The sequence below is a fragment of the Lemur catta genome, chromosome 1 (assembly GCF_020740605.2).
Source record: "Lemur catta isolate mLemCat1 chromosome 1, mLemCat1.pri, whole genome shotgun sequence".
NCBI classification, from domain to species: domain Eukaryota; kingdom Metazoa; phylum Chordata; class Mammalia; order Primates; family Lemuridae; genus Lemur; species Lemur catta.
In genome coordinates, this window is record NC_059128.1 from 103925049 (window position 1) to 103937949 (window position 12901).

A 12901-nucleotide genomic window follows, 5' to 3' on the forward strand; every position below is an offset into this window, starting at 1 on the left:
GGGGCGGGGCGGGTTATGGGCCTGAAAACATACTGAGGAAGAGTTGGACGTCAGGTGTGAGGCGGGCGCTCTCCACGGAGGAGGAGACGGTGCTGGTGAGAGGAGGGGTCTCGTTTGGGGTGCGGTGGGGAGTGTTAGTGCCGCTGGGGGCTGTGGGGACGATGGATGATGGGTCAGGGTCGAGTCGTGAGGACGGCGGAGGTGCTGATCGTGTTCGGTTGGGAGCCCTGCGTCCAGGTGGGACGGAGCGTGCCGGGTAGGGACAGGTGTTGACAGCCACGGCCCAGCCTCTGCCCCAGCTCCTGTCCCCATCAGGCTGGGTGGGCGTGGTGGAGGGCAGGTCAGCAGAGAACAGTCCCCCTCCCTCAGTGCCCTGACTGGGCTCGGGAGCGTGGAGGACGGCGGGCCTCGGGTGGAGGGTCCTTCTGGGCTTTCCTCTTGAGCCCCTGGCCCTCCCCTGCCTCAGATGCAGCCCTAGGAAGGAAGCTCAGAGCTTTGAGGGGCCGGGGGAGGCTGGTGCCTCGTGCAAGCGGCTTAGGTTTCAGGCCCAGCTCCCCACCCCACTTCCTGCGGCCGTGGAAAGTCCTCAAAGCCTCTCCCACCAAGACTCCTGGCCTCTGTGTGATCCTGCCGTGACAGTCAGTATGTGTCCCAGGTCACCAGAGCCACCTCTGGTGGGGAGATAATCGCTAGAATCCTTGAGTAGGAAATCAGACCCAAGGAGGGCCCTCGCCACACTCCCGGCTGCCCCCAGCCCCTCGACACCGCCCGGCTCCTTCTACCTGGATACACCCCTTGCCAGATATAGGCCTAAGCAAAGACTTTATAACTAAGACCCCATTGGCAAATACAGAAATAAAATAAATAAATAAATAAATAAACAAATAAATGGGACTTAATTAAATTAAAAAGCTTCTGCACAGCAGAGAAACTAATCAACAGAGGAAACAGGAAACCTACAGAATAGGAGAAAATATTCACAAACTATACATCTGACAAAGGAATAATATCCAGAATCTGGAAAGAACTCAAATCATCAAGAAAAAAAAAACAATCCCGTCAAAAAAAATGGACAAAATACATAAACAGAATCTTTTCCAAAAAAGTCAAATGGCCAACAAAGTTATGCAAAAATGTTTAACATCACTAATCATAAGGGAAATACAAATGAAAACCACAGAGAGACACCACCTTACCCCTGTTAGAATGGCCATCATTAAAAAGTCAAAACACAACAGATGCTGGTGTGGATGCAGAGAGAAAGGAACACTTATACACTGCTGGTGGGACTGCAAACTAGTACAACCTCCGTGGAAAACAGTGTGGAGATTCCTCAAAGAGCTAAAAGTAGACTGACCATTCCATCCAGGAATCCCACTTCTGAGTATCCACCCAAAGGCAAAGAAATAATTTTATCCAAAAGATACCTGCACTGGAATATTTATCGCAACACAATTCACAATTGCAAAGATATGGAATCAACCTACATGCCCATCAATTCATGAGTGGGTAAAGAAAATGTGGTATGTATATACATATATATACACACACACATATACGTACATATATATACACACACACATGCCATGGAGTACTGCTCAGCCATAAAAAGGAATGAAATAATGTCATTTACAGCAATTTGGAAGCAATGGGGACCATTATCCTAAGTGAAGTATCTCAGGAATGGAAAAATAACCACCACATGTTCTCACTAATAAGTGGGAGCTTAACAATGGGTCTACATGGCACAAAAAAAACGTAAAGGACATTGGAAACTAAGAAGGGGAGACGGTGGGAGGCGGGTGAGGAATAAACTTATCTGTCGGGTATAATGAACACTATCCTGGTGGCGCACACTGAAAGCCGTGACATTTGCATTATACAGAGTATCCATGTAACAAAAACACTTGTACCCCCTTCATATTTTGAAATAATAATAAAAAATTTTCTGTGACATGATGTAGAATTTTAACACCCTTTGCTTTCAACAGGCTAACATTTATTATTTTTTTGAAGAACTCTGTATAAATGAGATCCATTTTACTACGAACTGGGATGCTTTCCCTTTCTATTTGACGGAGTAGTTTAACTATCATGGGCTCTGTCTGTCCTTTGAAAGCTTGAAAGGGGCCGGTCCGATGGTAGTGGGTTATCAGAACTTATTAACATTAGTGTCACTAAAGTTGGTATTCAACCCCCCACTGCTAAATTTGACTGCCTAACAAAAATAAAAATACAAAAAAGAAATAAGATAAAAAATGAAAGCTTGAAAGTCTACAATAAAACCAGCCGGGCCTGTGCATGGGGTGGGCATGGAATTGAGGAGAGAGCTCAAACCAGGACGGCCCTCTGTATCCTTGGGTTCCATCCGTCTCCCTGGATTCAACCAACCATGAATAGAAAATATTTGAAAAAAAAAACCAATAAAAACGAATACAATTTTTTTCACTGAAGACAATTTATTAGAATCTGTTAGTGGCACACAAACAAATATTAATTAAACTAGAACTATGTCTACATAGAAGTGGGCAATGATATGTGCCATTCTATGGGGAACTGTATGCACTTAATCATCATCATGTCTTAGCATTTTGATCTTCTGTTTATGTCGCTCAATTTCTTTCTGCAGACGCTCAACCTCCCTCTTATGATGATCAATCTGGTCTTCGTGGTGTTTTTTCAAGGCTGCCAGTTGTTCTCTAGTCTGCGCCCGGAAATATCGATCCTCTTCCGCCTGCTCTCTTTTTCCGAAGGCCCCACCAGCTTCCCGGATCGAGCCCGAGCCCGAGCTCCTGTCGACATGATCAGACTGATCCCAGCCGAAGCCTCGGGCTTGCACGGCCTTCACGCCGCACATGCCAAGCCGCGACCGCACCGCCAACACCGAGACTGCCGTAGTTGCTAGAGCTGCTTCTCCGGTCACCGCAGCCACAGCCTCTCTGAACGCGCTAATCACAATATTTAAAACTACGATAAAACAGCTATTCACATAGCATTTACATTGTATTAGGTATTATATTAATAAGTAATCTAGAGATGCTTTAAAGCATATGGGAAGATGTGCATAGGTTTTACGTAAATACTAAGTCATTTCATTCATGGACTTGAACATCTGTGGATTCTGGTATCTCGGGGTGCCGGAACCAATACCCTGAGGATACTAAGGGAGGGCTGTGCTCACTTTTTTCTTTGGTTATTAGTCTACTCCCTAGTATGTTTTTGTTGTTTTGTCTTTTTGTTTTTACCTCTTCAAGTCAATGTCAGAAACTTCGTTTTCCTAGACCATCCATTTGCTCAAAGTCACCAGTAGGCAGACTACTGCAATTTAAAGCAAGTAATTTTTTTTTCTATCAGACTGGCAAAACTTAAGATAAGTATCTAATGTTGGTGAAGCTGTAGGAAAAACTTTTCCTGAGCATCTAAATTGTCACAGCCCGTTTTGAAAGGCACCTAGGAGGAGTCATGAAAATAAAATACCCACGCGCTTGAAGGAGCCATCTGGGGGTACTGGTAATGTTGTATATCCTTAACTGGGCGCTGGGTATGTGGGGTGGACAGTTTACGAAAATTCATTAAGTTTTATAATATGTATAATTTTCTGCATGTATACTGTATTTCAATAAAGTTTTTAAAAATATGTCCTGCCACAGCCCACAGCTATTATTAACATAATGGTATTGCTTAAAGGTGGAAAACATGAAAATGACCTGAATACCCCGGCTCCTGGGATCCCGTCCCCTGAAGTTAGACAAACGGAATGACTTCCACGCCTCCTTTGTCACTACCTTGATTCTGGCGTCAGTTAAACCGTTTCCAGGGACGGGTTCTGGGAGACACACGCGGCGGCTCTGGCATTTCGCCCCCGACAGCTCCAGCCCGCAGCAACCGACTCCCACCCTCCCCAGGGCAGGCCCCGCCCTCGCGGACGCGGTGAATCCGAGTCACGTGATCGCCGGATCAGCTGACCAGGCGCAACCGGAAAAAGAAATTCTTGCGTTCCGGCCTCTTGGCGCGATGGTGAGGCACTAGGGATGGTGCGAGGGAGGTGATGCTGGGGTGGGACGGGTGGGCGCCGGTGACTCTGGAAGCGAGGAGAGGGGGAGTCTGCAGGCCCCTCCGCAAACGCTGTGGGTGCGGTCGTGGGGGCCGAGGGTCTGGCAGAGAAAAGTCCGCCGCAGCCCTGCTTCTGCGCACTGCAAGGGGGACGGATCGGGCCAGCCGGCTTAGAGTCCAGGGTGCTTCCTTGGCAGACCAGGAACTGGGGCTTGTCGGGAGCGGGAGACCCTCCAGGCCTTGCCCAGCCTCCAGGGTGCCCACGTTCCCAGCCCTCTTGTGGTACTTGAACAAGAACTTGCTTAGAGTCAGGCTGCTTCTCCCACACTGTTAAGAAGCCTCGCTACTCTTTCCAGAGCCAGAAAGGAGTAGTTTTGGTGTTGGGATTTCCCGATTCATCCATCCATCCATTCAGTAGATACGTTGTTAGTGCCTAGTCTATACCATGCAGTGTGACTTCAGCTGCAGGAGGTGAAGTCAGAGGCTTGAATTGCCAGTCCTAGTTAAGACTCCAGAGGCAGAGACCGAACTGTACCTTATATATAGTGTTAGGAAGGCTTCCTGAGGGAGACATCAACTTGGGGTTGGGGAGGGCAGGGGAAGCTGCCTGGGTGCAGTACAGTTGGTGTACCAGGGGTGGGGAGGCAGGGACGGGGAAGTGTGTCTTCAGACAGGGAACAGCATGTGCAAAGGCTTCAGGTGAGAGTCAGCATGGCTGCCTAGGTATGAATGCATGTCAGCTAGCTGGAAGAGTGTAATCTGGAGATTATTGAAAGGTGAGGCTGGACAACTAAACAAAGACCAATCTAGGCCTGGCACGGTGGCTCATGCCTGTAATCCCAGCACTTTGGGAGGCTGAAGTGGGAGGATCACTTGAGACCAGGAATTTGAGACCACCCTGGGTAACATCCAGACCCCATCTCTAAAAATTAAAGTTTAAAAAAATTAGCCGGGTGTGGTGGCACATGCCTGTAGTCCCAGCTACTCAGGAGGCTGAGGCAGAAGGATCGTTTGAGCCCAGGAGTCCTAGGCTGCAGTGAGTTATGATGGTGCCACTGCACCCAGCCTCGGCAACAGACAAGAGTGAGACCCTGTCTTAAAACACACACACACACACACACACACACACACACATTTTTGGGGTCTTGGATCACCATAGTCAAGGTAATGAACATAGCCACTGGTGCCCAGAATTTCCTTGTGTGAGGGGCCACTTTAGAAAGTCTGATAAGGCAGGGCCCATCTGGTCAGGTGTCATTTGAACAGAGATCTGAATGAAATGGGGGAGAGCAAGCCACACTGAGGGGCATCAGGGATGAAGTGAGAGTGGGGTTGGGTATGGGGACGTGGTGAGAGAGGCCACGCATGTCTACGAGGCCAGGACTCCATTTTACCCCCTGCTGTGCCCCCAGCACTGAGAACGGGATCTGCTCCAGAGAAGGCACTGAGAGATGTCTGTCAAGCAGATGAGGCCTGGAGTAGGCATCAGAACAGGGTTTGGTGGAGGTAGGTCAGGGAGCGAGTTCTCTAAACAGCCTGGTGATGGGGAGAACCAGAGGCCAGAGGGTGTCCGTCTTGGACAGGGATCAGGGGTTCCTGCTGAGCAATAGCGTGAGCCACGCACACATGGATCCTGGCCCCACCTGAGCCCTCCCTCCACCCTGATCACCTGCCTTGCTGCCTTGCAGAGGTTCCGGTTCTGTGGTGATCTGGACTGTCCCGACTGGGTCCTGGCGGAGATCAGCACACTGGCCAAGATTGTTGAGTGCACGGGGTCTATGTGGGGGTGGGGGAGGGGCATTGGGGCTGGGGGTTATGGAGGTGGGGGTGGTGAGGTCACTCTGGAGTTGGGTCCTCAGTGCTCTCAGCCTGTGCTACCATGTCGTGTGACCTTGATCACCCGGCTGGCCCTCTCTGAGCCAGCCCCAGCAATGAGGGGTGAGGTGGGCCAGCCTAGCTGATAAGAAGACTTCCCTTCCAGTCCTCTGTGAAGCTGCGGCTGCTATGCAGCCAGGTACTAAAGGAACTTCTGGGACAAGGGATTGACGTGAGTACAGAACTCTGCACCCCATTGTCCCATGACCTTATGACCCCCATTGCCCAGAAACTCTGCACCAGGCCCGGGGAGGGGGTCAATCCAGCCTCTCGACCTCCCTGGACACCTCCCACCCTTCTCTCCAGCCCAGCCTGTTCCTTGCACGGGATCCAGGCTGGGCGCGAGGGCTGCTGTGCAGGGATCTGTCTCCCCTGAGGGTCTCCTTTCTCCACAGTATGAGAAGATCCTGAAGCTCACTACTGACGCCAAGTTTGGTGAGTGCCCCACTGAGTCCGCAGGCCTTGGGCAACCCTGGGTACGTGGCCCAGTGCCTCACACAGAGGCCTCCTCGTCCTTGAAGCCTTCCCTGCCCCACCTGCCTCAGTGGAGGAGCATGAGGGGAAGAAAGACGTTGACAATCTCACCCTCCTGTCCTCTGCCAGCTCCTGGTGGAGCAGCAGCAGTGCCTTTGGCTCCAGAGGCCTGGGGGCTTTGAGCCAAAGATAACAGGGCAACAGGGAGGTGGCTGGAGCCACAGTAACACCCACTGGTCCCCAGAGTCCGGCGATGTGAAGGCCACAGTGGCAGTACTGAGTTTCATCCTCTCCAGTGCGGCCAAGCACAGCGTCGACGGTGAATCTTTGTCCAGTGAACTGCAGCAGCTGGGGCTGCCCAAAGGTACGGGGTCACGGCGGGCAGGTAGGTAAGGTATGGGCCAAGGGCTGCTGGAGAGCAGGCCAGGCCATGTGACCTTGAGGTGCGCCCTGCCCTCTCTGGGCCAGGAACTTGCCTCTGCCCCAGCCACCACCTGCGACTTCAAGAGACCTTCATTCTGCCTGCAGAGCACGCAGCTAGCCTGTGCCGCTGTTACGAGGAGAAGCAAAGCCCCCTGCAGGAGCACCTGCGGGCCTGCAGTCTACGCCGTAAGTGTGGGGCCAGCCAGGGTGGAGTGTGGGCTCCATTCTAGAAGTCATATGCGGTGTGCAAAGCACCAGTCCTCAGAGGACTTAACTAGGGTTACACAACAAGCAGCTGCAGAGCGGGGACCTGGCCTGGCTCTCCTGATGCCAGCCCAGGTTTCTTTTCCCTGGAGTCCAAGGTGGATAATTGAGTTCTGAGTATGAGCAGCTGCCCTGTTCCAAGCCGGGGTCAGACGGGTGAGCGCTGCTTAGAAGCCACGCAGCCTTGAAGGGGCGAGGGCTGAGCTAGGGTGTGGACTGAGGGCTGCCTGGCTTGCTTGCCTGTGATCCCGAGAGCCCCCTGGACCCTGTCTCTCAGTGAATAGGTTGACCGGTGTGGGCTGGCGGGTGGACTACACCCTGCGCTCCAGCCTGCTGCAATCCGTGGAAGAGCCCATGGTACACCTGCGGCTGGAGGTAGCACCTGCCCTGGGTGTCCCAGCACAGCCTGTTGCCATGTCCCTCTCAGCAGACAAGTTCCAGGTCCTCCTGGCAGGTGAGGCTCAGCTATGCTTGGAGGGGTAAGGACCCTCCCAGGTCTGCCTGCTGCCTCCCACCTGCCCACCTCTCCCCCCTGCAGAACTGAAGCAGGCCCAGACCCTGATGAGCTCCCTGGGCTGAGGAGAAGGGTGTTCCAGGCCTGTGTGGAACCGTCCTACCTGTGTGGAGTCACTGCTCTCTGAACCTCAGGAGGCGGCCCCAGTTCCAGGACGCTGGGGCCAGACCTGTTCCCTGCCTCCCAGGTGCGTGGCTGTCCGGCTGCCCGCTGCAGATTCAGTACCGGGGCCGGAGGGCCTTTTCTAGCACTGCCTCCTCTCTTCCTCGAAAGGCACTTGTTGACGTGTTTTCATGAGCAGGAAGAATAAACGGAAGTATAAAGGAGTGTGTGCATGGGTGTCTTTCGAGTTCAGACCCAGGGTTTTTGTGAGAGAGACCAAGGTGTCGTACAGACCTCCCTGGCCTATTGCTCATTTTCTTTTCTCACCTGCCAGCTGAGGCGGTCAGGGGTGAGGCAGGCTGGGGACCAGAATGAATCAGCTTGTCTGCAGAGCAGAAAATCAGAGTTCTAGCTCCCAGGCGGGATGCTCTTGGCTCTGCCCTCTTTACGTTGGCCCTGTCCTCAGGCTGGCAGCAAGTGGGTGGCCCCAGTGCCAGGTACCCTATGTAGAGAAAGGAGCGAGCCCTTATCTCCCTGTCATCTTTAGGGTTACAGAAGAGCACACGCCCGAACCACTCATTGGCAAGAGGAATGGTGTTAAGGACTGAACGTTCATGTTCTTGAGCCCTGAAAGAAAAGAACTGTCCACCTGATTCCTATATTCAGTGGAAATTACTTTAGGAATAAAGGTGGAAATCAAGACATGCTCAGACGAAAGACAACACATAGGTCACTAGTAGACCTAACCTTAACAAAGTGGAATGGCTGGCCGGGTATGGTGGCTCATGTCCAGAATCCTAGCACTTTGGGAGGAGGCAGAGGCAGGAGGGGTGCTTGAGACCGGGAGTTCCAGACCTACCTAAGCAACATGGCGAGACCCCATCTCTACAAAAAAAAAAAGAAAGAAAGAAAAGAAAAATTAGCCAGGTGTGCTGGTGTGCGCCTGTAGTCCCAGCTGCTCAGGAGGGTTGCGTGAGCCCAGGAGTTTGAGGTTGCGCCACTGCATTCATTCCAGTCCAGGGGCCAGCCCTGTCTCAAAAAAAAAAAAAAAAAAATGGAATGGCTAAAGATATATCTGTGAACAGGAAGTGATGAAAGAAGAAATCTTGGAACATCAGGAAGGAAAGAAGAGCAATGAAAAGAGTTAAAAATTTGGATACTCTAGGAGGCTGAGGCGGGAGGATCACTCGAGGTCAGGAGTTCAAGACCAGCCTGAGCAAGAGTGAGACCCCCATCTCTACTAAAAATAGAAAGAAATTAGCTAGACAGCTAAAAATATATATAGAAAAAAATTAGCCGGACATGGTGGTGCATGCCTGTAGTCCCAGCTACTCGGGAGGCTGAGGCAGAAGGATCGCTTGAACCCAGGAGTTTGAGGTTGCTGTGAACTAGGCTGATGCCATGGCACTCTAGCCTGGGCAACAGAGTGAGACTCTGTCTCAAAAAAAAAAAAAAAAAAAATGGATACACAGTAGCCTTTCCTTCTCAGGTGTTTTAAATTAGGTTCCACAGGTGAAGCAAAAATCATCATACTGTCCAGTGTGTTTATGTAGAGGAAATATTTAAGATTATAAACAGGAGAGAGTAAAGGGAGGTAATATTTCTACACTTCTCTCAAACTGATCAAATGTCAGCACCAGTGAACTGTGACAAGTTACGTATGTATAACGTAATAGCTAGAACAACCACTGCAAAAGCAATGCAGTATAATATAGTCAAAATAACACACCCACCAAAGGACAATGGATTTAAAATGTATATATACACAATGGAATACTGTTCAGCCTTTAAGAAGCAGAAAATCCTGTCATTTGCAGCAACATAGGTGAACCTAGAGGACACTACGCTAAATGATACAAGCCAGACACAGATAGATGCTGTATTTTTCAAAAAGTGAAACTCATAGTAGAGAGTAGAATGGTGCTTAGCAGAGGCTGGGGGAAGGGAAAACAGGGAAAGGGCAGATGTTGGTCAAAAGTTTCAGACAAGAGGAATAAGTTCTGTTGATCTGTTGCATCGCATGGTGACTATAGTTAATGTGAATTTCAAAATAGCTAAAAGAGGATTTTAAATGTGCTCATCACAAAGAAATGATAAATATTTGAGGTGATGGATCTATTAATGAGCCTGGCTTGATGATTCCACAATATATATATGCAACAAAACATCACAGGGTACCCCATAAATTTATACAATTAATATTTGTCAAAAATAAAATGAAACAAATGTAGATAAGTCAAACTGGTATTCTAAAAAATGTTCAGTCCACAGTTGGGTAAGAAAAAACAAAAATGAAAACGGAATAAACAAAATGGTAGACAAAAAAAAAAATCACAAGAACAGATATTAGCTTCATTCCCTCTTCTGTGTCGTCACAGAATTCCCACAGATGCTCCTGTTAGTGCTCTGGGAACATCACATTGTAATTTTACTTCAACTCATTTGCCTCTTTTAACAGCCTGAGTTTCTTAAAGATGGGAATTGTGTTTGTTTCCATGTTTGTATAGCCCCAATACTTAATAAAGTATTCTTTCAATAAATAGGAGGGGAAAAAAGGACTGCAATGAATTTAAAGATGTTGAATGAGCCTGGGCAACATAGCGAGACCCTGCCTCTAAACAAATTTTAAAAATTAGCTGGGTGCAGAAGCTTGAACCTGTAGTCCAAGCTGCTTGGAAGGCTGAGCTGGGAGGATGGCTTGAGCCCAGTAGTTCAAGGCCAGCCTGAGTGATATAGTGAGATCCCATCGCAACAACAAAAGATGTTGAATGTGAAAAATCCACTAGTCCATAATGATCTCTAAAACAGCGGTCCCCAAGCTTTTTGGCACCAGGGACCGGTTTCATGGAAGACAATTTCTCCATGGCCTGGGGGTGGGGGCGTGGTGAGCAGCTGTAAATACAGATGAAGCTTCACTTTGCTGACTCCTCCGCTTACCTCCTGCTGCCCTGGTACACACACACACACCCCACTCCCCCCACCCCCTGAGCCGCCCCCCTGACTTGGACCTGGATGGGGGCGTGGGGAGGAGGGATGGTGGCACAGCTCTGTGGCCCGGTCCCTAACAGCCACTAGGGGATGGGGACCGCAGCTCTAACAGAAAAAGCCCCTCTGGAAACCAAACCAATCCTAATTTGTCACCATGGGATGTCATTATTGCACCAAATTCTCACTCTGGAAGTTGATAGTTAAAGGGAAGGAATTAAGAATTTGTCCTGTGTTTTTAGTATTTCAGGATAACCCCTCAACGAGGTTAAGCTATACTTTACACAAGAATTTCACCTAATATATAAGAAATGACAGAATTAGAAACTCACCATTTATAACTCCCAGTTAAACACTTGATTGAGGCAAGGATCATCAAAGGTGCTAAAACCCTTAGGTGAGAAGTTGATGTGAAACTGCATATTTTCGTGGTGCTAGGAATCACCCCACATAAACAACCCCAATGTCCCTTAACTGGTAAATGGATAAACAAACTGATGCATCTACACAATGGCATGCTACTCACTGAAAAAGGAATGAACTGGCCAGCTAATCACATGGATGAATCACAATGCCTTATGTTAAGAGACAGAAACCACACTCAAAAGGCTATGGGTGGGGGATGTTGACTACAAAGGTGCAAGGGCAAATTCTGGGAAATGATGAAATGTATTCTCTCTCTCCCTCTCACTATTGTGGTAAGAACACTTAAATGAGATCTACTGTCTTGAAACAATGTTTAAATGTACATATAAATACAGTGTTGTTAATCATAGATGCAATGTTGTACTGCAGATTTGCATAACTTATTCATCTTGCATAACTGAACTTTGTATCTGTTGAGTAGAAACTGCCCATTTCCTCTTCCCTCCCCCTGGCCCTGTCCCGGCTCCTGGCAACCACCATTCTACTGGCTGCTTCTATGTGTTTGACTATTTTAGATATTTCATATAAGTGGAATCACCCTTTGTCTTTCTGTGACTTACTTATTTCATTTAGCATAATGTCCTCAAAATTATCCATGCAGGTGCATGTAGCAAGATTTTCTTTTTCTAAGACTGAATAGTATTCCATTGTGTAATACATTTTAAAAATCCATTTATCTGTGAATGGACATTTAGGTTGTTTCTACACCTTAACTATTGTGAATAATGCTGCAACGTGTATTCTCTTTTGATTGTGGCTGCAGTTACATGACTGTATCTATTTGTCAAAACTCGTACTCTAAAAAGGTGAATTTTACTATATGTAAATTACACCTTAATTTAAACAAACAGCGAGAACAGTGAAACAAAGAAATTACCCCATAGATTACTTACTGGTCACAAGATGTGAAACATACCTTTTACAATGCAGAGGCCTGGCTGTCACAGCCTCAACCTTGATCCATTTCAGCCTCACTAAAGTGGGACAACTGGCTATTGGGTACCTCCTCGTGTGCTGTAATTCAAAATACAGAGCAGCGCCTAGGAGGTGTCCCTCTCTATATAAGCAAGCCTTTAAATCTAATTGCCAGTGTGCAGGAAAAACTACAGATAGAGGAACAGGTTAATGACACACTGAGGAAACATTCAAACAAATCCAGTATGTGATGGAGTATCTGTCTCAAATGACAACTGGCTTGGACTCTTCGGAAAGGTCAGTTGTCATCATGACCCCCCCCCCCCCTAAAAAAAAGGGTGGGCTGGGCATCTGTAGTCCGAACCTCAGGAGGCTGAGGCAGGAGGATCGCTGGAGCCCAGGAGTCTGAGGTTGCTGTGAGCTATGATGACACCTCTGCCTTGTAGCCCAGACAACAGAGTGAGGCCCTGTCTCCAAAAAAAAAAGAGGGTGGTGGTGGATGGAATGACGTGGTTCCACCTAGATTAAAAATTATTAAAGAGACATATGATCCTTGATTGGAATTTGTGTTAAAAAAACAGCTATAAAGACATTTTGGGGACAATTGGGGAAATTTGTGGACTATTAGGTGATATTAAGAAGTTATCGTTAATTGGTATTCAACCCCCCACTGCTAAATTTGACTGGCTAAAAAAAAAAAGAAGTTATCGTTAACTCTATTAGATGTGATAAAGGTATGGAGGCTTTTCAGGAAATTGAGTTTTATTTTTATTTATTTATTTAGAGACAGGGTCTCGCTTTGTCACCCAGGCAGGAGTGCAGTGGCATCATCTTAGTCCACTGCAGCCTTGAACTCGTGGACTTAAGTGA

General features: G+C 48.3%; 2 protein-coding genes across 3 annotated transcripts; one reads left to right on the plus strand and one right to left on the minus strand.

Annotated features, from left to right (window-relative positions):
- Nucleotides 1-2439: 2439 nt before the first annotated feature.
- LOC123635142 (ATPase inhibitor, mitochondrial-like) lies at nucleotides 2440-3778 on the minus strand (the record flags this gene model as incomplete). Its single annotated transcript, XM_045547047.1, has 2 exons — nucleotides 2440-2948; nucleotides 3708-3778. Coding segments are annotated over 2 exons (453 nt in total), but the record flags the coding sequence as incomplete, so codon positions are not given.
- A 43-nt stretch (nucleotides 3779-3821) lies between these two features.
- COMMD4 (COMM domain containing 4) lies at nucleotides 3822-7929 on the plus strand. Of its 2 annotated transcripts, none has more exons than XM_045532573.1 (8): nucleotides 3822-4017; nucleotides 5742-5813; nucleotides 6035-6100; nucleotides 6324-6363; nucleotides 6647-6766; nucleotides 6871-7011; nucleotides 7367-7543; nucleotides 7628-7929. In XM_045532573.1, exons 1-8 carry the CDS (start codon nucleotides 4015-4017, stop codon nucleotides 7666-7668), a joined length of 660 nt encoding a protein of 219 aa, XP_045388529.1. In that variant the 5' UTR covers nucleotides 3822-4014; the 3' UTR covers nucleotides 7669-7929. The 2 variants fall into 2 exon arrangements, with proteins under 2 accessions (XP_045388529.1, XP_045388538.1); XM_045532582.1 differs by having other exon boundaries at nucleotides 3930-4017; nucleotides 6931-7011.
- Nucleotides 7930-12901: the final 4972 nt, after the last annotated feature.